Source organism: Lutra lutra, chromosome 8, assembly GCF_902655055.1.
Source record: "Lutra lutra chromosome 8, mLutLut1.2, whole genome shotgun sequence".
In the NCBI taxonomy this organism is placed as follows: Eukaryota; Metazoa; Chordata; class Mammalia; order Carnivora; family Mustelidae; genus Lutra; species Lutra lutra.
In genome coordinates this window covers 22864940-22892402 of record NC_062285.1, presented here as the reverse complement: position 1 = coordinate 22892402, position 27463 = coordinate 22864940, and the positions used below count along the sequence as shown (strand labels likewise).

The following is a 27463-nucleotide window of genomic DNA, read 5'->3' as shown; positions in this document are numbered from 1 at the left end:
TCCATCGTCTTAACTATCCAGGAAAGTACTTTACAGAAATTTTCTATTCAGATTTTTAAAAATTATACATTTGCCTTACTGAGAGATAGATGTCTGCATACAATGTTACTGTAAAGATGAAGTGACAGCTAGAACTTTTAATAAAGAATCTCAAGTGCTTTAATTAAGAACTTCAAGAACTTCCTGAAGTCATTAATTATGGATCTGATATCTTACCTTTTGGCCCAGGAACATAAGTGTTGTAATGATAATAATGGTGAAGGGTTAGTCAATATTTCCTGCTGCCTTGTCACTCAAGAGCTCGTTTCATTGCCTATATAACCCAGGACTCATCAAAACCATATTGGACCAAAGAATGCCATGAAGTTGTCATTAAGTCAAAAACTTTCTGGCTTTTCTTAAGGTTTTGTGTAATTCAGCCTGGCTGCACATGATGTTTTATCATTCAATTTAAAAATATATATATATTGCTTATTAAGATACCTACAGATTCACAGGCAGCTATAAGGTATCATCTAGAGAAATCCCTTGCACACATTCCCCAGTGTCCCCCAAGATTGACATCTTGCCAAATTATAGTATGATAACATGACCAAGATGTTGGCACTACTGCAGTCCACTGATCTTACTCGATTGCTCAGTTTTACTTGTACTCATGTGTGTGGGTGTGTGTGTATTTAGTTATCTGCCACCATGTTCAAGATGAGGAAGAGTCCCAACACCATAAGGGTCCATAGAGTTGCCCTTTTTATAATCATACACAATTCATTCCCATACCCCCATCTTTGTAAACTATGGCTGTCCTCCATTTCTAACTATTGTGATTTCAAAAATGTTACATAAGTGGAACAAGAGACTAGGTAACCTTTGGGTATCAGTTGTTTTCACTCGGTGTGATTCCCTGGTGATTTATCCAAATGGTTGGTCTGTTAAGGGTTGGTTTGATTTTACTGAGGACTTGCATTCCTTGGTAGGTGTGTGCTAGTTAGTTTAACCATTCACCTGTTCAAGGACATGTGCCCTGAATTCAGTTTTGGGCTACCAACAAATAAAGCTGCTATCAACATTTGTATATGGGTTTTTATGACAACATAATTTTCTTTACTCTGGGATAAGTGTCTAAGAGGGCAATTGCTGGATCTTATGGAAAGTGCATATTTAGTTTTATAAGAAACTGCTGAACCATTTTCAGAGTGGCTGTACCCATTCCCACTAGCAATGAGTAAGTGATACAGCTTCTGCACAACCTTGCCAGGATTTGGTCTTATGATAGGTGTGTAGTGATCTCTGATTGTGGTTTTTTTAATTCTCAGTTTTCCTAATGGCTAGTGATGTTGAACGTCTTTTCATTGTCTATTTACCATGCTATATATCCTCTTTGGTGAAATATCTGTTCAAATCTCTTCCCCATATTACAGTTGGAGTCTTTGTATTTTTACTGTTGGTTTTGACTATTCTGTATGTATTCTAGATCGTAGCCTATTGTCAGAGAGGTGGTTTGTACATCTTTTCTCCCGGTCTGTGGCTTGTCTTTCCATCCTCTTCACATAGGCTTTCACGATTAACAGATTTTTAATTTTGATGAAGTAAGATTTATCAATTTTTCTTTTTATGGATCATTCTTTAGATGTTTAGTCTGAGAAATACTCATCCGTCTCTAGGTTTTAACAATTTGGAGCTATTTATTTTCCCCTAAAAGTGCATACCTTACATTTTAGGGTGTGATCTATTTTGAGTTAAGTTTTGTATAAGGTGTGAGCTTGAGGGTTGCTTGCTGGAGCTGGACCTTCTTGCTGTTCTGCCCTCTTCAGTGTCTCCTGGCAGAATCAGGAGGCTCAGGCCTGGCAGGGGAAGACGCTTCCTAGGCCATTTAGTTTGGGCTCCAAATGGACCTCATCTGCCAGTGGTGTTGGCTTGGCGAGATGTTAGAGGGATCCCTACTCGATCGATAGGAGAAATGGGCCTCAATAACTTTTCAGATTCCATTTGTACAACTGATGAACTTGCCAGGTTTTGCATACATCTATATGTTTGACGTTTCCTCAGTCTATGAGAGAGAGTACGTGAGAGAGTTCATTTGCTTCATGAAAAAAAAAGCCATTAGGAAGAGTTGTATTAGATGTGTCCCATTAGACACATATTTTATAAAAGTATGGGATTTCTATTCACCTAGTAAGCATGGATCCATTAGATATAAAACATAATCTCAAAGATGATATACAATAATAACATCAACGGTAAAATGCCGCTACTATTCATTAGGTGGTTTTATATTCCAAGTACTGAGCACTATTTGTGTTATTATATCATATTACCTCTAATGCTTAAAACAGTCTTACTAGTGGACAAATTGTTCTCTTTGTTTTATGGTTAAGAAGTTAAGTCCAAATGTTTAATTAGCTCACAGAGGAAAATGCAGGTGGTAAGTGCAAGAGATATGGATGGAGTCCAGGCTAATGTGAACTTAAGGCCAATGTCTTTTCCACTTAAAGGTGGAAAGAGCTCTTGGAGATATATTACATATGAGATCCAAATAGCAGAGTCAGAATGAATTATCATACAGCCATCACAGTCAGAAGTCAGAGAAGTGAGGTCGGTGTCACATAAGCAGTATTTGCCATTTTAGAGAAAGAAAGCCTTACTGACTGCCCCACTGCCATAATTTTACACGAGTAAAACGTTCTTTTCAGCTTGTGGGCTCTTGAGGCCTGCTGTGGAGGCTGGCACTAACCACCCCTCTAGCCTTCTGTAATTTTCATAGCATACTTGAAGTGTTGCTGGTAACGGGACCTTACATTTCTTTTGTCTTTGAGGATCTACTAGAAAAGAAATAAAGAAAGAAAGAAAGAAAGAAAGAAAGAAAGAAAGAAAGAAAGAAAGAATACAACAAAAAAATCTGGCCTTCCCTCTTCAGTTTCCACAGAAAGGAAGAACCCTAAGTATGCATGACAATTTAATAAGGCCAGAAAACAATCTCCTTAATTAGGTTACTTTGCCTACATACCAGCAAATGAAAAGTCACAGGGCAGTATGTGTGTTGTGGTTCAAGTTTTAACTCCTAATAGTTGAGATTTCTCACATTTTTATTCAAGAAATCCAAGCAAGAAAATTGCCCTTTACTTACTTGGAGAAGCAATGAGTCATTTCTGGTCTAAATGTTTATGTTCACAAAACCAGCTCGGCTCCAATTAAAGGAACAAGCACGCTCACCTTCACGAAGCTGGTCTGACATTGTCCATCACCACTGGGGATTAGGAAGTTGTTGTCGAAGCTGATCTCCAACTGTTTGCTTTCATGAGTAATAACGGTCCAGGAGCATCTGCTGTTCTCAGGAAAATTCTGAGGCCAGTGAGGGGATCTGATTGTACCATTATCTGAATGAAGTATTCCCCCACAACCTGAGAAGTTGTCATAGAAAAGTCATTAATTTGAGAGGAAAATAACTACTTTCGTAGCCCAAGATTTCCAAAGGAGACACGTTTCTAATGTGAGATTTCAGGTTCTCTTTCCTTACACAGGAGTCACTGGCCTCCGGGGCAGGCTACCACAAGAACTCTGAACAAATGTGAGGTGAACTGAATCCAGAGAAAGTTTGGCTGTTTATGTTTTGTTGCATTTATGCTGAACTCACCCGAGGACACTAATTCATGCTGTAAAGAGGACAGACTTCTATTCTATTTTCAAACAATGACAATATTTTTTACTCCCCTTGAAGCTATATAGTATTTGTGAACCAGCAATCCCAAGTTCTGTATTTTATTTTACTGTGAATACATGAGAATATAAGTCTACACTCATTGGTAATTTTACTCTAACATACAGGACTAGAGAAAATGATTTTGAGGAGGAGAAAATTCTTCCATTACACAATCTGATTCATTCATATTGACACTCTGACAGATGAAAATAAATGGCATAAATTGAAAGAAAGAAAATATCAAATTATTTTATACTATTAAAATATGTACTTAAGAAGGACACCTGGGTGGCTCAGTTGGTTCAGCATCTGCCTTCAGCTCAGGTCATGATCCCCAGGTCCTGGGACTGAGTTCCACAGAGGGCTCCCTGCTCAGAGGGAAGTCTGCTTCTCCCTCTGCCTGCCATTCCCTCTACCTGGACTCATTCTCTCTCTCTCTCTGACAAATAAATAAAATCTTTTAAAAAATGTACTTAAGAGATGACAAAAGGAAAACTATGAACTCAAAACAAAATGAAGTTAAATCAAAGAGTATTCCTGTATCTTTTGCTTCTAAACCCTTGAAAAACTAATGGTTCACCTAAAACTACCCTCCATTCAACAGCAACCAGTGGTTTAATGAGAGAAAGCTTGACTCCTTCCACAAAAACCTTCATAATAAACTTGGACTCTCCTAGAAAGAATTACCCTGTGTGATACTGCAAGGCTTTAAAGAAATCCTGACTATAGTATGCAGTGCAATTTTTTTTTTTTTAAGATTTTATTTATTTGTGAGAGAGAGAGCAAGCATGCACACACAAGCAGGGGGAAGGGATAGAGAGAGAGAGAATCAGGCTCCCTGCTGAGCAAGGAGCCTGATGCAGGGCTTGATCCCAAGATCCTAGGATCATGACCTGAGCCAAAGGCAGATGCTGAACCAACTGAGCCACCTGGCACCCGTCCAGTGCAACTTCTTTTATTTTCTGGGAATTTCCATGAGGTTCATATTTTATATGCACAAAATACTAACCTTTTGAAATCAAATCTATTATACTTTGCCACCTACAGGGCACTCACTCTAAGTCACAAATCTTGCCACTTTGCTGCTCAAAACTCTTCAATGGCTCTGCATTACCCAAGGGACAATATAGAAGACAGGGCTCTCATGATATGCACCACTTAACTTCTTGCTTTCAGCTTACCACTCAGCATTCTGCCCCCAAGATCCAAATATTCTGAACTACTTATGATTCTATTAATTTTGATTCTCTGGTTATGCCAAGCCCTTCTGCCTATGTAGGCAACATAGTGAAGTGTAAAGATCAGAGTTTCCGGGCCCCACTATCTTTATTCAAATCCTGACTCTACCAATGACTAGCTCCATGACTGGGAAAACTATCAACCCATTTGTCTCCAGTTTCCATTCACATAAAATGGAGAAAACATGTATGATATTGCATCTTCCTTATGAAGTTGCTACATGAGATGACATGTGTAAACAGCCCGAGTTGAGTCTAACAGAGAGTAGATATAAAATGCATACTTATTAAATTATTAATAAATTTTTAAAAACACATCAATTTAAAAAGTACACAGAATGTTTCTTTTACCTAAAGTCTGTGTGTTCCATGTGGCATAAAATCCACCATTTTGCACTGAATGGTCCGAGTTAAAAATCACCACCAGCTGGTTGGAACCAGATTGGATTGTCCTGGGATTTGAACTTCCACAGTATTGTCCTATTATGGGTGATCCAGGAGAACCACCGTTCCTGACAGTGACAGAGTCCCAAACACAGGTTGCATGGGCTTCAATATCAAAGTCACTAAATGTTAGCTGCAGGAGAGAAAAGAGACAATGAGATACCCTGAGTGGTAAGTGAGATGAGCTACCAAAAGTTAGATAAGGTCCTCACAAACCCTTTTACTTTGTTTTAATTTATATAATTTTATATATATGTTTCTTATTTACCTTTCCTCTGCCCTCCTCTCTTTTTCCTTATTGGGGATTCTATTGGAAATTTTGAGAGGAGAAAATTTTCCTGGAACTGGAGTCACTAGGAGGAACCTCTTCGGTCCAGTGGGATGGGATGGCAACTCATATCGAGAATGTGATTACAATTCTCTCCTGGATAAGAATATCTCATAACTATATCTATATCTATATCTATATCTATATCTATATCTATATCTATATCTATATCTATATCTATATCATCTTCTCCTATGCTTGTAAAAGAGATTTCTTCAGTTGTTGGATACCTGTAGATGTCTGTACTCTAATGAGATTTTGGGGAGAAAATGAAATGATCACAGGGTCAAAGCCTATTCTAATCACTTGCTTATTAGAAGAACTCTGTTTCCACAGAGGACATGGTATTTTTGTTCTAGAACAAAATCAGAACTCACAGTGATGGTATGGCCTTGTGGGGCTTCCAACAACCAGGAACAATGGGTCAAGCTATCATAAGAGGCTGGATAGTTGGGGCTTGTGATCACTCCGCTCTCACCCAGCTGTATTCCACCACAGTCTAAAATAAGATTTTAACCTTATTTAAGATATAAAATATAGGAAAACAAAACAAACAAACCAAAAAAAAAAAAAAAAAAAAAAAAACCTCTGCAAGGCCAAAGGAAGTAGATCTTACAGCCATCATACTTTATGATTTTAAAAAAAGCAGTCAATGAATAAATAGATTAAAGTGTTAAATGCAAAGTAAAACTGGGTAGAAGATTAGAAATAAACAGAATCTCATATAGTGTGGATTAAAAAGAATCACGCAGGGAAGACAGGATCATGTTTAGGACAAAGAAGGAAGATGATCTGTACCACAAATGGAGAATAATTAGATGTGCATATAACTGACACTCTGATTAGGGACAAAGTAAATAATGCTGCCTTTCTTGAAAACAAAACAAAACAAAACAAAAAAATGGGCCAATAAAAATAAATACAAGCTTGAAGAATATGGTCCATACCATAACTAAAGAATTTGTCATGTGATGAGAAGCACTTGTGTCTGTAGTCAGCTATCAAAGTACACATCACCATAGCAAGTTGAAGAACAGATATATCTTTAAAGTGTAAGATTGTCTGATTTTCCACGTGAATAATACTGCTTCCTGAAGCCTGACTCTCTTCTTTCAATCCAATAAAGAAAAATCAACCAGCAAGATGGTTGATCAATCTTACTCCCTCTCCCAATCAACCATTTGATTATAACACAAAGAAATATTTGATAGAACCATAACCAAAATATATATTGATTCATAGCCAAACTTCATAGAAAAAAAAAAAAAAAGGATTTCCAAAATCTAAAAAAAAAAAATAAGGATACTCAAATTCTGAGGGGTAATCTCAAACTGAGACTATGTCAGTCTGAAAGGATGTAGAACCAAGATGTGGGCCCCAGAGGTCAGCATCTGAGGTCTTGATGACCATGTGGGAGAACATATGGTCTTGGACCCACACATAAGGAAGGGCTGGAGTTGAGACTTCTACATGATATCGCGGGTCTAAAAGAACTGCCATATTAGTGAGAGGGACTAGAAAAATTCTGATGGTCCAGAGAAGCAGCAAAGAGCAGTGCTGTCTTGGAGTGAATTTTCAGATACAAACTGAATGTCACAGATGCAAATCCAAAATGAAACATTAGCAAATAATATCTAGTAATATGTTCAAAACACACAAGTAGGGTTTATCTTGGAAATTAAAAGATGGCTTAACAAGAGAAAAGTCTTTCAATATATAGTTTATCATATTAATATATTAAAGGAAGAGAACAGAATCATTGCAATAGGTGGAGAGAAATCATTTGATAAAATCTTACATCCATTCAGAATAAAAAAAACCTGTACACTAACAATTGAAGGGACTTTCTTTAATCTGATAAGAAGTATTTATTGAAAACCCTAAGAGAAATCAATCTATTTAACAATGAAGAGTCACAGGCAGTCACATGAAGGTCATCCCTTCCATTTGACATGAAGGTGACCTAGCCACTGAAATAAGACAAGAAAAAGAGAATTTTGAGGCTGAGAGAACAAAAATATTATCATTTGCAGAAGATATGATTGTTTATACAGAAAAACCAAAGACAAAATGCCAAAACTAATTAAGAGTATAGAAAAATCTCTGGGTTAGAGATCAATGTATAAAAATTTTAGAATTCCTGGATTTCGGCAACAACCAATTAGAAGATGTAATTTAGAACATCTCCTTGACATCAGCAACAAAACTTACAGCTACCTAGAAGTGAATCTAACACAATACATGTGAGATCTTTATGGGAAAGATTATTATCTATTATATTGACAGAGTTTGAGAGTTTAATCACAAGTCTTACCTGTAAAAGAATACTCCGCATGGAATCCAACATGTTCTATGCGTTCATTGGTGACAAAGTGTATCCATACCTGAGAATAAGGTGTAACCAGGGGCACTGTAGGTTTTGAAGATCCACAAAGCCTCCACATCAGAGGCCCATCAGCATTACCTGAAACAAATAGCACACCAAATGCCATTACTTATATAGCTTTTGGGAAATATATTCAATGAATTTAGTAGGCACAAATCATAAAGAACATTTCAAGGTATTTATTAAGGCACATTGGAATTCTGATTTAGTAGCAGATGTTTCACAAGGTTCCTTTTTGTCTTTGTCAATGGCAAAAGAAAGAGTCCCTCTAACAGGGTAAAAACAAAAAAAAAAAACAAACAAAAAAACCCCATTTTTTTTTAGTATAGACATCTTTCTCTATTGTGGGGCCATTTTGTTCCAATTTGTGTTTTCATAATTATTTTGGCATACCTAAACAGAGATACGGTTAATTAAAAAAAAATTTGGATGTGCCTTTTTTAGGGAGTAAAAAATGTAATGCCAACAGTGACAAAATATATCATCAAGATAAAAGTGATAATTATCTAAAATTTTAATGATTTCTTTACTCCCTTTAATCAACTGTAATGAATAGGATATTCAGTACTTATGCTAAGAACTATCAGATTTGGAGCTGAGTATTTTTATGAAGATTACTTTTCACAGTAATTTGATTAACCTTTATAGAACACCTACAGAGCTCACAATTAACCTGCTCTTTATTTATTCTGTCAGACGAATATCATTGATTTTATAAGTTAACAAAATATAGTACTTTAACTCTCTCTGAAATGAGGGAATAGGGAGAAGATTGCATTTAACTGACTGAAATTGGATATACAACTGCTCTGCTTAATTCAATAAGCCAGTATTTTGTTTTCTTTTTATTGAAATTCAAGTTAATTAACATATAGTGTAGTATTGGTTTTAGGAGTAGAATTTAGAGATTCAGCAGTTGCATATAATACCCAGTGCTCTTTATATCAAGTGCCCTCCTTAATGTCTGTCACCCATTTAGAAAATCTCCCCATTCATTAGCCCCTCCAGTAACCCTCGGTTTATTTTCTATTGTTGAGAGTCTCTTATGGTTTGCCTCCCTCTCTGTTTTTATTTTCTTTTCTTTTTCCTTCCCTTCGCCCATGTTCATCTGTTTTGTTTCTTATATTCCGCATATGAGTGAAATCATGACATTTGTCTTTCTCTGACTGACTTATTTCACTTAGCATAATACACTCCAGTTTTATCCACATTTTGCAAATGGCAAGATTTCATTCTTTTCGGTGGCTGAGTAATCTTCCATGGATGTCTACACTACATCTTCTTTATCCATTCATCAGTCAATGGACATTTTAAGCCAGTGGTTTTGAACACTGGTGGCAGTGGGGAGGGTTTATCAGAATCATATGGAGAACACTCTCAAACTACAACTTCCATTTCCTTCATAAGTCTTCTTTAGATACACCTACTTAGGAGGGCCCGGATAATTCTCCTGCTGTGTCCCTTGGTCTGTGACCACAGACTTTACCAAATTCTCCTTGAAAAGTCTGTCCACCATGTTCTCAAAGTCACCATCAATTTCAATAGCCACCCTAGAACATTGCTACCAGCTCACTGTGTTAGTGTCTGCTGCTTTCAGCCTCCTTTAAAATAAGGTTTTGCAGTGACATGGAACTCAGTGAACCTTAAATAGCACAGATGCTCTACAACATTACCTTACTTCTCTTTTTCAAACCAGGAAAAGAGTGCCACTGTAACAATGGAGGAAATTTGATAGATTGCCCATGACTCCAGACTCAACTACAAGAAAGAACTAAAATGGATTCGTCTTTTATGAAGGGAGATTTTTTTAAAAATTCTTAAGAGAACTATGGCTTACTGAACACATATCAGTCCACTTCCATCATGAAAATAAAGACAAACTTGATTCTTTTGGGGATAATTCCCCAAATAGCTTCTACCTGCTTCTCCATCTGGTACATTGCAAAGCTGCTTTTGATTTCTAAGTAAAATTCCTATAAATTCAGGAAATCACTGATACAGTCTGACCATGCTAATTTTCAGTCTGTGAGGAAAGAAGCCTTGAGTAGTAGAAGATCCATCGAAAGGACCACCTGAACTCATCAAGAGAACACAGACGAGGGGCGCCTGGGTGGCACAGTCGGGTAAGCATCTGACTCTTGAGTTCAGCTCAGGTCATGATCTCAGCGTCATGGAATCAAGCCCCATGGGTTCTCTCTCTCTCTCCCCGCCTCTGCACCTCCCCTCCACGTGCTCTCTCACTCTCTCAAGTAAATAAATAAATCTTTCAAAAAGAGAGAGAGAGAACACAGATAAGCTAAATCTCTCCTCAGTAAGCCTCTCATTACATTGAGTGAAACATTGAGTTTACTTGCAAACTCTGCTCCATCTTGCTCACCATTCACAGGGCATGTCACCTCAGCTGGGTGCACACAGAAATACAGCTTTTTCTGAGCAGTGATCTTTTGAATTCTATGCAGAATTTTATAGCCACTTAAGTCCCTTCATTGTTGGTGGTCTCCAGGTATAAGAGCACTATGGATAAATAGGAAAACATGTTCTTTGATTGAACTCACCCACTCGGAACTCAAGGACATCCAACTGACAGTCTTGGTGACTTTCCAGGTAAAAATCCTCAAAGTGAATGTAAATGGATGAATTTCCCTGACTTGGATTGCTGAGAGTCCATTCACAGTTTAAGTTTCTTGAGTAATTACTGATTCCGTTATAGCCGGGAGAAGTAAAGTTTCCTTTAGTGGAATGTGTAAGGGACCCACCACACACTAAGAAAACAAAAAGGCAACAGGGAATGTAACAGTGAAATTCACACCATAACAGAACATACAGGTAATGCATTAACAACTAAAATAACAGTAGCGAGATTTTTATTGCTTTGATTTGTTTTTCTAGATGAAGTTAAGATTACGTAAAGGGCTGGCTCATGCATGCAGAGACTATGGAGGAAGTTTCTGTGAGTTTGGAAATACCTACAAAAATAAACAGCTTCTTTATTTTCCTGTAGGGTAGATTAGGTGGATTTAGGAGTTTGGCTATGCATCAGTTTTTCCTAACTTGAGCCTATTGTTCATTAATATTTAATTTAGAGAAATAGCTAACCTCCAGTAGTGGTCTCAGTGGCTTCTCATTAGCAATTCTCTTGACCCCACAATTTAATTGGATCAAACAGATAACACAACACGGGACTGGCAATGAACTTGCCCCTTTTCACATGGCAATGAATGCTCTTTGTATCAGTGAAAGAACGTAAAGGTTTTTTACATATTCAGTTCTACTCTTTCTAAAATTTAAAAGTCTTAGGTAATAGCACCAACCTAGAAAATAGGAGAATATTTAGACCAGAAAGCCATATATTGCTTAATTTTTAAGTACTCTGTATCAAACGTGAACATTCATTCATTTACACTCGAAAAATATGTATATGAATGGGTGACTAGGAAACAATAAAATCTGGCTATCTTCAATTAAATGAATCACTTTCAAGGAGTCAGTTACTTTCTAAGCAGAAGGTCTCATTCAGCACGAAGGAATTGATCAAGAGCTGTAGGGTCCTGGGATCGAGCCCCACATCGGGCTCTCTGCTCCGCGGGGAGCCTGCTTCCTCCTCTCTCTTTCTCTGCCTGCCTCTCTGCCTACTTGTGATCTCTGTCTGTCAAATAAATAAATAAAATCTTTAAAAAAAAAAAAAGAGCTGTAGAATGGGCAACAAATATAATGGCACCATGGCATGGAATGGAGCTGAAAGCTCTCCCAACAGCATTTTTTAAAGTTCTAACTCACAATAGCAGCTTTCTGAACCGGAACATTTGGGTTTTTTTGATCCTGACTGGGACGGGCTTTCTACCTGGTTATGTATGTTTGCCCTGGTTCCATATCTAATCTCTGAAGGGACATAAAATCGATGGCTCCTCCGCTATTGGGAGTAGCTGTGGGTCACCTGCAGGGCCCACAATGACAACGTCTGCCATTATTACCTGCATCTTCGGTGGACGTGTAGGAAGCACTGAAGCCTCCATAGGGCCTGGATCCATCAGTGAAAAACACGACTTTCATTGTATTTCCTGAAGATTTGATCGCATCGCTCATGTTCGCACTACTACACAGTGTCTCTAGTTGGGGTGAGTTACTTCTAATGCCATTGAAGACCTGTTGGAAAAATAGTTTAACCTTCAGTCAGGCGGGCCATCTGACGGAGTATTTCCTAGAAGATTATATTCACAGGCCCGATATGCATCCTCAGAAGGGAACTCTGTGCTAAAATGAATTACTTAGCAGTATGGGCTCCTCGCCCGGTGCCACAAGTCACTGTGTCACCCGGAGCACATTCTACTGAGTTGTGGCCTCTGGGTCATTTCACTAAAATGAAAGTATTACAGTAATGCCCCCCTGCCATGTGGTGACAAATGAAAAGCTGCTGTACTGTCTGCAACTAGAAACCGTGCTTGAAATGTAAATTAGGCCAACATGCTTACATCTTAGTTCACAGAGCTCACTGCTGGACCATTTTTCTTACCGATGTGTGGGGACCTTTGGTATTTGGAATGAAGGCTTAAATGTTAGTCTCTGAGGGCTTGAAGCATATAGTAACTCAAATAGTTTAAAATGCCTTGAAAAGTAACTTAAAAAAAAAAAAAAACAACCCAATCAATATAATAGTTCTTAGGACCCAAAGCCTCAATTTTCTTATTAATTTGAATTTTTTAAAAAATGGATGAGAGTAGAGCTGGCTCCAAAATATTAAACAATAATTCTAGTTATGTCCATAGTGATAATAGATGCAAAGTATTATTCAACTTCTGTGCAAAACCAGAGGAGTTTCAGCGTGGCTGATTGTCACAGTTCAGGAAAGATCTAGAAGTAACTAAACAATAATTGACTAATTGAGTAATTGATATTCCTCTTTTTTAAAAAAGGATTTGAATCACTCATGATTAGAAATAATGATTCAGAATCTGACACTAAGAGATATGAAAGAGAAGCATGCACTCCGCAACAAAAATGTGAGCTTTTTAATTTACTGTAACTGATCATTAAATTGAGCTCTGTGTCTTCTAACTCACAGGACCAGACATAGCATCTCCTATCACTTACTGAGCACAGCAAAATGCCAGGCTCTGCTAATAGCCTACTTGTATTACTTTATTCAATTAGCACAATACCCTCTCAGATACATAATATCATCCCTGTTTTCCAGATTAAGACTATAGAATTCAGAAAGGTTATGCAATTTGCTTCAGGTCAAAGACCTAGTGATAATAAAACTGGACTTAAAGCATCCCTCTGATTCCAAACCATGAAGTAATGTATACGGAAACAGAAGATGACAAAATTTCAATAATACTGAGAGCAGTACTATTCTGGCAACATATTGCCAGAATCAAAAGGGATTATCAGCAACTGCAGGCTAATGGAATATGTCAGAAACCCTGATCGATGGCGATTATCCTTGCACAATGTCTGCCCTGATCTAAGCATCACAGTGACTAACAGTTGTTCAGACAGCCGTTTATCACATGACTCCTGCTTTTTCCAGGCAACCAAAGTGCTGCTTCCACTTTCCTCCTCCACTTATGTTTGTAGTCAGAAACTACAACTCCCAGAAAACAATGGGATAGGAAGTAGGCATTTGAGATTCAGGACTGGCACATATTTCAGTGTAATGCATGCTGGGTGCCTCTTCTCCTTCTGGACAGAATCAGATAAGCAGCAGGTTTGGAGGAATTGTATGCTCAGGCGGCTGGATAAGGTATTAATCTAGAGGGAGTGCACTTAAAGCTGCCTTCACTCAACCTATAGATCTCAGGAAGTTGCCCTCCTCCCTCCCTCCCTTCCTCTTTTCTTCTTTCTTTTTACCTCTCTCGTCTCTCTCTTTCTATCTCTTTTCCTTCTTCCTTCTTTCTTTTTCTCTTTCTCTGCTCCCCCTACCTGCTTTTTTGTGAGACTTTCTTAAAATGATAAAGTGTGGGCAAAGGGCAAGCCACATCCCCTTATTTACAGCAGAGTGGAGAAAAAACAAAACAAACATTGAACCTATAAAAATATATTTCAAAGAAAAAGAACGTGATATGGAAAATTCATGAAAGAAATTTATTGTTGGAGTTTTAGCCTCCCCAGGAGAAAAGACCTGTAGATAGGACATTTGTAGTTTCTCCTAATTAAATGGTCAAGTCCCCTCAACCCAACAAAGACCATAAGTTGACAATCCCATGAACACAGAGTTTCCAAGCAGCATTTTAGTACTTCATTCTTAAATATGAATAAACAGCCAAGGGTCATTAGGCATTTAAGGAAGTTTCCTTAGATGTCTAATGCAAAAGGCAGAGACCAATCAATATACATAAATGGGAAACAGGAAACTGAAGGAAATGGACCTCAAAAGAAGAAACATAAAACTTCAAAATTATGATTAATATATTTAATCATAATTTTATTTTAATATATTTTATAAATATTAAATTTTATTTTAATATAATAAATTAATTCATACATATCAAATACATATGATATTTTAATATATATATAGTATATTCAAAGAACAATGGTAAAATAAGGATAATTCCAGGTATACACCTTCTCAAAAACCTTATCGTCCATACCCCTTTCCTTATGGAAATACAAGAACATATGCCTCACCAAAAAAAGGGAAATGAGCCAAGACAGGATAATGCACATGTCATGGAGTCAGGTGTCCACTCCAGGAGAGGAATGAAGGAGTGTGCAAAGTTGCTGGGGAAGGGAAGGCACCAGCTGACAGCTGGCACCAAGCTTGCAGCTGATGGAAAAGGGCTCAAGGAAGGCTACTGCTAAGGAAAATGAATGAAAGAGTGGGTGTGCTATACTGCACAAGGTGGGAATGTAACCCTGGAGTGAAAGCGTGGGGAGGAATGAGTGGTATGTGCATAAAAAACTCCGTGTGGAAAAGGACATTAATCAGAAAAACAAAAGCAAACACTACCAGAGTATACTATGTGGCTAGGTGGGGAATGACAGCAGTATAGTCATAGCAGTGTAAAAACTGAAGAGCAATTTAAACAAAATCTGTGATGTAGGTATTTTATGTGGAAGCTGGGGGAGGTCTGAACTGCATGTAGCCCTGTGAGCATCTGTGGTGCGTGTGTGGTGGGGGTGGATTGTGAAGAGAGCTAACCCTCATCTCCCTTAGTTGCATGTGGATATATGATGTCTAAGACCAAAAAAATAAAGAAGTAGCAGTAGGAATATTTTTTTTAAGATTTTATTTATTTATTTGACAGAGGGAGAGAGATCACAAGTAGGCAGAGCAGCAGGCAGAGAGAGAGGGGGAAGCAGGCTCCCTGCTGAGCAGAGAGCCCAATGTGGGGTTCGATCCCAGGACCCGGAGATCATGACCTGAGCTGAAGAGCAGAGGCTTAACCCACTGAGCCACCCAGGTGCCCCAGTAGGAATATTATTTTGAAATAATGACAGACACACCACAAGAAGCGCTAAAATAGTTGAAAGTAGATGCCTTTGGCATCTATGATTCAGAGACGGGAAAATGACAAGATGTGATTCAAAATGTGTGGTTGTCGCTGTAAATTTTATTTTGTTATTTGAGTTCTGAAACTATGACTGTTCATGTTATCTTTCCTGCAGGGCATGTGAAAATTCTACTGGTAAGATTCCTCATAATCATTATATTCAATATGATGTTAATTATGGAAAGAATTTCAAAGGGAAATAAACAGTTGTATACATCAAAGCTTTAGCAAGGGGTGGGTACAATTTCAAGTATTTTCATATTTTTAATTTTTGAACTCTCTAAAATCTGTTCAATAGGCATTCATTATGTTTATAATCAGAAAAATAGATTAAAACTAGTATGCAAATGAATTTATGCCACATTATTACAACTACATAATATATTCATTGCCAAGGAAAGATAAGAAAATGTACCAAAATATGGTATACTGGGAGTGGTTAATTTTTTTCTACTATATCCTTGTCTCTACGTATTCAGTGGAGGGGCACCTGAGTGGCTTGGTCAGTTATGTCTGACTCTTGATTTCAGCTCAGGTCATGATCTCAGATATATATCTATAGATATAGCTATATATGATACCTTTAGGTATTAGAACTTGGGAGCAAAATGGTCATTTTAGGGCAATACAAAGTATTATACTAACATACAAAGAGGTTTTGTATTTCTGAAATCACTACCCAACAGGAGACAATTAAATTGAAAACATAAGTGTCTTGTTTTTTTGTTTAAGATTTTATTTGTTTACTTGACGCAGAGAGAAAGAGAGAGGGCACACAAGCAAGGGGAGTGGTGGGCAGAGGGAGAGGGAGAAGGAGGCTTCCTGCTGAGTAGGGAGCCCTATATGGGGCTCCATCCCAGGACCCTGGGATCATGACCTGAGCTGGAGGCAGACACTTAACTGACTGAGACACCCAGGCACCCCAAAAGTGTCTTGTTTTTAAAAAAGGATAATGAGGGGGCACCTGGGTGGCTCAGACATTAAGTGTGTGCCTTCAGCTCAGGTTGTGGTCCCAGAGTCCTGGGATCGAGCCCCACGTCTGCTTCTCCCTCCCCGTTTGCCCAGCCCCTGCTCGTGCTCTCTCTTGCTCACTCTCTCTCAAAGAGATAAATACAAATCTTTAAAGAAAAAAAAAGTATGATGTTAGTACTTCTAGTATTCATTCACTCAATAATTACTGTTTCTATTACGTGCCAGGTACTGGGGACTCAGCAGTGAATGAAACGCAGAGCAGGTACTAGTGGAGCTTACATGCTGGTGGTGGGAGCACACAATACACAGACGAGCAAATAAATACATAGGATGTTAGGTGATGTGAAGTGCTGTGAAAGCAATAATGCAGGGAACAGGATGAGTCAGGGTGGAAGCTATGCAACGTAGGGATCAGGTCCTTGAAGAGCCAGGACTGAAGAGACGGAGTGAAACAGGAAGCCATTGGGGAGCTGCCAACCAGAGGCCACAAGACGGGTGAAGTGGGCTGCTGAACACCTTAGCAGATTCAAAGACCCGAAAGGAAGCCAGTGAGCAAAAGATCAGGGGAGTTTGAGATAAGATGCAGACACCGTGGGGCCATTTGGGCCTCTGTAAAGATTCGGGATTTCCCTCTGAGTGAGAAGAGAGGCCAAGAGGGGATTTTCCAGGAGAGCAGCCTGATGTGACTGACATTTAAACCCATCACACAGGTGGCTGCGCTGAGAATGCAGGGAGACAAGGGTGGGAGACCAGCCTGAAGTTAATAAACTAAGTCTAAGTGAGCAGTGGTGGCGGTGGCAGTGGATATGGTGAGAAGTAGTTAGGTTCTGGATCTCTTTAAATATACAGCCGGTGGGTCTTGACATAAGGTGGGAGAGAAAGGACTCCAAAACAGACATCAAAGTTTTTGACCTGAGCCTCCTGAAGTTTGGAATCATTATTGACTGAGGTAACAAGGATGGAGGAAAGGCTGAGTTGGGTAGAGAAATACATTAATATTAATGTGTAATTAATCCAGTATATATACATATAGAGCTGTCATTTCAGTTAACAATCTTCTTTCGCACTCATGGATCTCCTTTGCTTTCCTTCGCTAAATGAAGCTAAGAATGCTGACAGCATCTCCCAAAGCATTTGACCTTGGCAACACTGAGGCAGGCAGCCCAGGCTCTTCCAGAGGAGGGGCTTGGCCCCTCTGGCTGAGAGCAGGAACTATGCAGGACCCCTCAACTGCTTAAAACTTTTGGTGGTGACTGTTCTGTGCCTCCTGTCCGATTCAACTCTGGGCTACCCAAGGGCTTATCCATTGACCCACTTTGGCCGTGTGCAATGATCATCTGCTCTTAAAATGTACCCCATCCATGACACTGATGTACACTGTGACAACAAATAGGCTCTTAAGACGGGTCTTACAGACAACGTGGCCATTCACTGTGCTTCTGTTCTATCGAATACTTTGAGTTTGCTTGAGGTAGAGTTAAATGGATGGGAATATTCCCGACCTAGTTTTCTGACTGTGAATTATAGGTCCATCAGCTCCTTCAGCAATGGAATGTAATATCCCTAACTGCACGGGATACTTACTGTCACACGCTTGCTGCGGCAGGATGGATGAGCTTCCAGACTCAGGTCGTTGAAAGTCAGGGTGATCCGCCTTCCTTCCTGCACTGTGATCCTCCACTCACAGACGCGGCCATGAGGATTCGGGTGCGGGTAGTTGGGAGAGGTAAATGTTCCCGTAGGGCCTTGTAGATCCCCCCCACACTCTGAAGGGGAGGAAACCCAAGAAAACTGCCAATCCAGTCCAAGTGAGCCCTTCTACAAGATGTGTCCTCTAAAGTGTTTTCTTTGCTATCCCCCTGGACAAACTTATTGCTGTTATTTGACACTGGGTGTACATGAGGACTGACAGACAATGTCTGCATCCCCTTCCTGTCTCTAATATTTAATATTTAATCCATGTTCCCATGGATTAACATGTTTCCATGTTTCCATGCATGACAGTTCGCTGTATCATCATGGCCCAAGAAACATGGGGCACCAATAGAGGGAGTAATCTCCAGAATCGGAAGATTCAGAAGATGAGAGTCATTATCCAGTTTCTTCAGATAAAATCTGTATTTCACCAATGTCGGGGTATTTGGAATGCTGATTCTGACAGCTGTGGGGCTAACGCACTGGTTTTCTTAAGATGAGGAATGTGTGCAGCTCTCATCCCATAACATCTTCCAAAGCACCACCTCCTCTCTGTGGTAGCCTGTTTCACAGCTGTGGTGCGACTATTTGATTGAGGTCTGCCTCTCCACTAAAGTGTAAGGTCCAAGAAGACACGGCTCATTTTGGTTCAACAACCACTGTAACACCAGTGCCTCAAATAGTGTCTAGCCAATGTAGGTGCTCAAAATATGTAAATAGTTACCACATCAGTGAACTTACCTTCCATGCTGGATTCAAACCGCAATCTGAATCCTGAGGCAGTAAGAGAGCCATCTGTGACAAACTTCACCAGAGCAACATTGCTAGAAGTGTCTATGCTGTCTGGAATGGTGTTTCCACAGTATCTGCCCAATAAACTTCCTGTGAGAGGAAAATAATTAAGTATGTCTATGTCCAGGTGATTGAATTCATTTCTCCTCTACTTGAGGTATTCTACAAGTACAAAGAAAATAATAAAAGACAAGACCCTGCCCATGAAGAAATGCTAACCTCTGTTAAGAGAAGCAGATCAAACATGAATAAAATCAACATCTACGTAGATGAAGACACGTAACAAAGGCTGCAACCAGTTAGGGCAAGGACATCTCAGCACAATGAGGGAGCTCATTTGGGTAAAGACATGGTTGCAGGCAACAGAGTGATGAGTGTCCAATCATATGATTGCTAGTTACCTTACCCTCTCTCTCCTTACTTGACAGGAGACTCCTCAAATAACCAACCACATATGGCCCTGGAAGGTCTCAATAGGAAGAAGATGCCTTCTTTAGTGCTCTCTCAGTGTGACCTATTAAAGACAAGCTATATAATGACACCTGGGGCTTTGGACACCCTCCATTTATGAATAGGACTCCGGGGAGAGAAAAGTCAGCACTGCTCGGAGTTGACCGCACATCTGTGCAAAGACTAGACATCGTTTTACCTTTCTTGAAGTGAGGACACTTCAGAGGCTGAATGAGTACATGAGAAAATAAACACCACCGCCCCCCCCCCCCAAAAGACAGGAGACATACTGCACTGACCAGAGGTATGGTTTTCCCAGATCTCCACAAAGTCTTTATCACAGCCAGAGGAATTCTGAAGGTTAAAGTCTTCAAAGTGGATGGTGAGATAGTGTCCTGAGGGACCCTCGAGATGCCACTCACAGAATAAATTGTCTCCATACGGAAGGGTTGGATATCCATTGCTTTCAATGACGCCACTTTGCCCTGTCACTCTTCCCCCACAGTGAGCTGCAGAGAAGAGCAATATTCTGTTACAAGATTTTTCTTTTCTTTTCTTTTTAAATTGCACCAGCCCATTCGAAAACTTTTATGTGCCAAATTAATATTAATTAATGTTTTAAAAATTCTTGAAATGTTTATTTAGTTAATGGTCCCCTTAATATTTGAAATCTTCTACTGCTGTAAAGAGAAATGATACCCCAAGTCCAGTCCAATAATGGGAAATGGAAACTGAATGGCATATTCTGTAACATCACATTAGTCCTCTTGGGACACCATGTTAGAGCTATTAGTTGCAGGGAAGTTTCCTTTCAAGAACCAACTGATTGGTAGGGCCTGCCTACTACCCTGTGTCTGTGATTTTGAAGATGGAGGGCCTGTTCAGCTGGAAGGGGTGCGGTGGTGATTCATGATGCCTGGCCTTCCTGGCTTAACTATCAAATGGACGTTTCACTGCAGTAACTGGTATCTGGGGGCCTGGCAAATTACCACTCAATTCTTTCTTATCAGCTGGATGTGATAGTTAGATTGAATTATATACAACTTGCCTCGGGCTATAAAACAACCTATGGTGTATGTTTAAGGTTGTTACTAGTAGGCTTTCCAACTTTTGACTGTATTAAATATGTTTGGTTAGTGTTCAGACCCCACCAGATACTAAATTCCATGTAATTGTGACCACAATACAATAAATCTTCAGGATGCCTGTGTACTACTCATTTTTTAAAGTAAGGAAATCAAAACACAGAGGAGATACACTTGTTTTTGTCTAGTGACTGATTCGACACTAGAGACATAAGGGAAAAAACATTATCCATTAATGATGAGTTCAAAGTTACTGTTCTATATATAGTGATTCGATTATATTTGAATAGTAAACAGTTTTACTAGTTAAGGTGATACTATAGAGATAACATGGTAAGAGAAAGAAACAAAGATTTGATTTAACCAAATATGTTTTCACAAACAAGTTAGGAAAAAATACAAAATATTCAAGTTTACTAAAAAGAGTGATTTAAAATGGAAAGTAAAATAAAATTTTAAATCAACAAATGACTTTGGTTTTAAACATTTACATTCATTCCTTATTTATTTCTATCACTAAAACAATCATTACAATTAGGCAGATAGAAAGATTTCTCTAAAAATGGTATGATTTTTTAAAGTTTTATTATAATTAGTCTGTCATAATTTTCTTTTTTTTAAATTTTATTTATTTATTTATCAGAGAGAGTGCACAAGCAGGCAGAGGCAGAGAGAGAAGCAGGCTCCCTGCTGAGCAAGGAGCTCGATGTGGGACTCGATCCCAGGACCCTGGGATCATGACCTGAGCCGAAGGCAGTGGCTTAACCAACTGAGCCACCCAGGCATCCCATAACTTTCTTATTAAATACAAAAAAAAAAAAAATGTTGTTACCTATAGCATACTTGATCTTGAACCCCACATGAGTGGGGCTGTTGTCTGATCGGAATCTCAAATACATCACATCTCCTGAGGACAGCTGGCTGCTGGGCAAAGATCTCCCACAAACCCTGGAAATTACTGGTGCATTTGAATCAGCCCCATCTCGCAACTCGAGGTAATTAGATGTGCAGCTAACGAGGAAAGAAAATTCCGTTTAATATATAAAAGTCTGCCTCTTTGATGTATTTTCAAAATAAAGACTTCACCAACTTTCTCCAAGAGCAATATTAAATCATCATTTTTGTAGCAGAAGACACTCCAACCATCATTTTAAGCGGTGTGTCCTCTGAGAATGCTACATAATATTTTTCTAATCATATCACATTGTTTCTTTAGTAGCTCCAAAGGCAGGTGTTACATGTGCCACATCGAAGAATGTTTACTTGTCTTCCCTCCATATTCTGTATTTGTTTTATACATTTACAAGTCATTCTCAAAACACCTAGGAATTAAAAAAAACAAAAACAAAAAACAAGTACTTTGTGTCACGTGATGCCAGGGCACATTTCACGTGACAAAGACAAACTCTCTTGACAGCCCTGCCACCCAGACTAGTGAAGAGTCTCAGATGGAACATTCTATGTCCATAAAAGTGAGCAAGTATTTACCCAATATTTCTTAAGAAAGGCAATCAGCCAGTTAACCCTCACTGAGTGGGACTGTGGCATTATATCAGGTGCCCGTAAATAGAAAGCAAACCTCTGTACCTAAGTTTTGGACCATACACATATTCGTGCAAATGTCTACATACTTTCATTAAATGAAGAGAAAAATTCAGGGTTTAGTTGGGTTTTTTTGTTTTTGTTTTTGTTTTTGTTTTTGTTTCAGTCAGTATGGTTATCCTCTTTGTGTTCAACACAGTAAGGAGGCTTACTCCTTGGTTTGTAATCCCCTTAAGAATTCTCATTAAAGAGAGATTGGGAAATTAGACAGTACTTCAATCTTTTCTCTGACACTGGTGACCCCTAGTGTCATGTAACACAAATTTCCATTTGTTAAATAGGTATTTTATTATTTATGACATTGAGCATGAGGCTGGGAAAATAAATATTCATCTACCAGAGACACTGTATTTTTCCTGTGGGAGGAAGAACGGATAACATAAATCTCCAGCAGCCAGTCTCGGTGTCTCTTGCAGGACGCGCATGGTATCAGGAGAGACAATATCCGTGTACATAACCCGCTCAGTTAACATGAGAGTAGCAGGCAGCCTATGTTTTCAGGCTCAAGGTGTAATGTGTGTCCCTTCCCCATTTTTTAGGTTTCCTATGCTGAGAAAAGAAATTATTCTCAACCATGACAGCTGGAGAATACAAGTCTGAGTAGGAGAAAAGGAAATGGAAGTGACCTACTTGGGTGTTTCTTCAATATTGAATTGATCTTCAAACTGCAGCCTTATGAGTTTCCCAGGAGGAGCTGCTAGGAGCCAAGTACAATCAGCATGCTGGGGGTAATTGTCAGGGTGGCCAGGGGAGGTCACATACCCCGAAGAATCCACATCATGGATGTAGATGTTGCCCCCACAGGCTGGTGAAAAACACAGTGAAATCAATCAACGGTCTGGGAAAGAGGATACAATGCCACTATCCTTTTTTATTTTTTGTTTTTTTTTGCACTGAGTACATCATTTTTTAAAAAATTGAAATAGAGTCGAAACTCAATGCCACATTAGTTTCAGAAATACAACATGGTGATTTGACAAGTTTACATGATTTCACATATATGTGAAAACTAAAAAACACAAACACACAAAAAGCAAAACCAGACTCATAAATACAGAGTACACATTAGGGGTTGCCAAAGGGGAGGGGAGTGGGGAGATGGGCCAGATGGGTGATGGGCTTCCAGTTAGGGAAGGAATGAGTCATAGGGATAAAACGTAGGGCATGGGGAGTACAGACAACTGTATTATAAGAGCCCCGTATGGAGCAGATGGCAGTAACACCTGTGGTGAGCACAGCATCATGTCTAGACTTCCCACTGGCGTTTTTTTAAAAGTGATTTTATCTGTATTTCCAACCTCCGTGTCCTTTCATCTGGATTTATCCTCATTCTCTTTTTAAGAAACAGATTCTGAATTTGCTATCGGGGGAGCTACCAAGTGTGTCACTTTTTAACTTGCCCAACTGTAAATTCTCTTAGAAAATTTCTCTCTTCCTTAAAGCCAACAAAATACTTGTGCCCAGTGCATACGGTGGAACATCCTGGAAGAATTAGTGTACATCCGCCATGCAGAAAAGCACATGAATGCAGAGAAGCCCTTATAACTTCCCACTGACTGGGCAGTTCGATAGAAAGATTCGGAGCTGGGATCTTGATATGTAAAAGACGAAGCAGATAGATTTCCGCACAACTCTGTGGGTATCTGCTCATTATGCTTCTTCAGGATTTAGATGCATTTGAGGGACAAGAGATGGCTGGCATGAGACAATTTATTAGCCAGTTCTGGAATAAGATCAATGGGCTTTTTATACTTCTTTTCTAAAAAACCAAAGTACGTAAAAAGACTTTCCTTTTATCAATAAACATTTTTTTTTTTTTTTTTTTTTGCGATCTCACCCACCATCCAGGCTGGGGTAAACCGGGTACTTATAACACGGATGAAATGAACCTAGTAAGTTAGCCTCACAGACATATGGGTCTGCTAAACGCTCTTGATATTTATTTCTGCTATCATTCAGCCACTTATTGTCTTATCCTGAATTTTGCCATTACCCAGAATTCTTCTCGTCTCTGAACCTCGAACCTGCAGACTATACGTGATTCGAACCATTTGCGGAAATCAATGTCTCCAAATGCACACTCTCCACTCTCAACACGGCAAGCAACCCTGCTTTCTCACAGAAACATAACAGCTATGTGAGACCTGACTCTCTGCCCTCGACCCTTATTCTCCCCACTCTCTCTGGAGCCTCAGCATGCCGCTTGTTGTTTTCCTATAGAACGTGATGGAAGAAATCAGATGAGGACACTGCCCCCATTTGCTACCACCCTTAAGAAATTTATCTGCCTCTCTGCCTCCTTTATCTTCCCCTGCTACACCATCTTCCTGTACAATGGGTGGACCTCCCACTCCACTGTCTCCTCAGGGGCCGTGCTCTGGAGAGGTCCTCCCCTTATCCTGTGCTCTCACTCTCTCTCCCTCCCTGTCCTCTCCCTTCCCCCACCCTCCTCTTTGCCCCTCACATCTTCCCCCGCCATCACATGCTCAAGTCAGTTACAGTCCTGTTATCTGCTCTTACTCACTGTCCTCTTTCCTCCTGCCCCTTCCGCTTTTCAACCCTATCAAAGTACTCTGGTTTGGCTCACAGTTGTGTACCCAAGCATCTTTTTCTTCTTTATTTTATATCCCCAGCATTTAACCTGGTTGATCACATGTCTCTTTTTTCCATTTTTGTCCCCCAGCTGCTTGGACACTAAGCTCCTCCTCCTTTTATCTCACGCCATTCCTCCTTTGGTCCCTGGGTGCCTCTTTCCAGGTGTTTCCCAGAAACTGGAAGTTTGTACCTCTTCATCCCGGTCATCTATTTCATACATCCCCCCACCTCCTCTCAGGCAACCACCAGTTGGTTCTCTATATTTAAGAGTCTGTTAGTTTGCTGTTTAGATTCCACATATAAGTGAAATTGAATGGTATTTTTCTTTCTACCGCAGGCTTATTTCCCTTAGCAGAATAATCTCTAGGTCCATCCATGTTGTCCCAAATGGCAAGAGTTCACTCTGTTTTCAAGGCTGACTCGTACTCCATTGTGTATATCTATAACACATCTTCTTTATCTACTCATCTATGAATGGACAATAGGTTTTGAAATCAAAAGATCTTTAAGTCTAATAGTAAAGGCAGAAAGATGGGGAGGAAGTAGTGGCCATACCATTCTTATATAAAAAGAGGGTCTGCAAAGGAATAAAAGAATTGAAGCATTTATAAATAAACCCTTAGTGTATCTGAATTACCACAAATATTGACTTTATGTAATTTAAGACTGTAACTCAAGACTCTATCATGGGAAAGTAGAGTTCTGTGGGATCAGCTGATGTCTACTCACTAGACACAAGGCACTGCTACTCTGAGAAGCCTCAGTGGCCAGTGACATTCTGCCCACGCAGGATTCAGCAGCTGAGCTCAGCAGAGACAGAGGGATAACAAACTCTCAGCCTATAAAGTAATGGGGCTGGTATTCACAGGGCTGTCTTTCAAGTCTCCTTCCAAGTGCATGTAGGGGGAAGTAACAGAAGTACATTCCCTCTAATCATGGAACCTACTCAAGCTATTAGATGATTTTCTGTGTCATTTGGTAGATGCTTATTTCTTCTCCTTTTCTTTTTTTCTTTTTTTTTTTTTTTAAGATTTTATTTATTTATTTGTCAGAGAGAGAGAGGGAGAGAGAGCAAGCACAGGCAGACAGAATGGCAGGCAGAGGCAGAGGGAGAAGCAGGCTCCCTGATGAGCAAGGAGCCCGATGTGGAACTTGATCCCAGGACGCTGGGATCATGACCTGAGCCGAAGTCAGCTGCTTAACCAACTGAGCCACCCAGACGTCCCTCTTCTCCTTTTCCAGAATAAAGAAATTATGCTGACATTTTAAAATCTCATATTTTAGAGAATATGCAGTAAAATATATGGTTTTATTTAGATTAGTATGTTTTTTAAAATATGCTCAGGAATTTGGGATTGAGGTCATATGATTATCCTGAAATCTGTATTATCTAATTTGGGGAGGAAGCAAAGACTTATTCTCTGCTAACATTACTCTCTCTTTTGAAACTATGCTTATTTACTTATTTATTCAATTAAACATTATATAAATTTAAATGTCACAAAATTAAGTCATTACAGTAGAATTAAATATAATTTTAATCAAGCATAATTAAGTAAAGGTAATTAAGTAAAGATCACCACTATAATATATAATTAAATGGGTAATAACAGAATCAGAGGAATATGTGTTCACTCTAAAAGAAAGCATACAAATGATTATAAAACAATGTAATTATCATTCTTACAATGCTTCCATAACTGAATGTAACATATAATTAGACATTTTATAGTAGAAAGGACTAAGAAATTTCAGGGTATCCATAAGATCGGTTTAATTTATACTCATGGAGAGTATTTTACTTTGTTCATTCTCTCAATAAGTAGGCTTGGAAAGAATCTAAGCCTCATTTTACTTATCTGTAGAATGGGAATGATACCTTCCTTTAAAAGCAGCCATGATGAGATACTGAATGTATCAAGAATACAGTAAGTACCTGAAAACAGGTAGCTATTCTTGTTAAATTATTATTCTTACTTTAGAAAAGAAAACTTTACATATTTTTCCTCAAATCTTTTTTTTTTTAAAGATTTTTGTTTATTTATTTGACAGAGATCACAGGTAGGCAGCGAGACAGGCAGAGAGAGAGGAGGAAGCAGGTTCCCTGCTGAGCAGAGAGCCGGATGCGGGGCTCGATCCCAGGACCCTGGGATCATGGCCTGAGCCGAAGGCAGAGGCTTTAACCCACTGAGCCACCCAGGTGCCCCACCATGAGAGAGGTCAGTGGGAGAAGCAGACTCCCTGTGGAGCACAGAGCCCAATGCGGGGCTCAATCCCAGGACTCCAGGATCATGACCTGAGCCGAAGGCAGAGGCTTCAACCCACTGAGCCACCCAGGCGCCCCATCCTCAAATCTATTTAAACAAGAACGACAAAGCAACTGCAGGAAAAATACAGGCATTATGTTCGGTGAAAATACTTACCTAAACTCTTTGCCTCGTATTTGATCTTAAATCCTTGCCCTCCATTACTGGCATCAGAAATAAACTGAACAAACATTTGATTATCTGAGGTGAACAGAGTGGATGAAGGACGACTGCCACAAAAATGACCATTTCCTCCATGGAGTCCCAGGGGTGGAGAATAGACGTCAGGTCCATTTTTCAGCTAGGAACACAAATTAAAATCACATCAATTCCTTCAGATTGAGAGAGATGGAGCGCCCAACTCCTACCAATTTATG

The 27463-nt window shown here is 39.3% G+C and overlaps 1 protein-coding gene across 2 annotated transcripts in view; it reads right to left on the bottom strand.

Moving 5' to 3' along the window:
- The window catches only part of CUBN (cubilin), a 274189-nt gene that overhangs the window by 59860 nt on the left and 186866 nt on the right, over window positions 1-27463 (bottom strand). For both annotated transcript variants that reach the window (XM_047739399.1, XM_047739398.1), the window contains exons 43-54: window positions 27204-27387; window positions 22816-22990; window positions 21416-21594; window positions 19798-20007; window positions 18998-19138; window positions 18146-18327; window positions 12065-12236; window positions 10649-10855; window positions 8022-8171; window positions 6085-6206; window positions 5287-5512; window positions 3211-3398 (exon numbers count right to left, since the gene is read on the bottom strand). In XM_047739399.1, coding sequence (XP_047595355.1) covers window positions 3211-3398; window positions 5287-5512; window positions 6085-6206; window positions 8022-8171; window positions 10649-10855; window positions 12065-12236; window positions 18146-18327; window positions 18998-19138; window positions 19798-20007; window positions 21416-21594; window positions 22816-22990; window positions 27204-27387 — 2136 coding nt within the window. The remainder of the gene's footprint in view (window positions 1-3210; window positions 3399-5286; window positions 5513-6084; window positions 6207-8021; window positions 8172-10648; window positions 10856-12064; window positions 12237-18145; window positions 18328-18997; window positions 19139-19797; window positions 20008-21415; window positions 21595-22815; window positions 22991-27203; window positions 27388-27463) is intronic.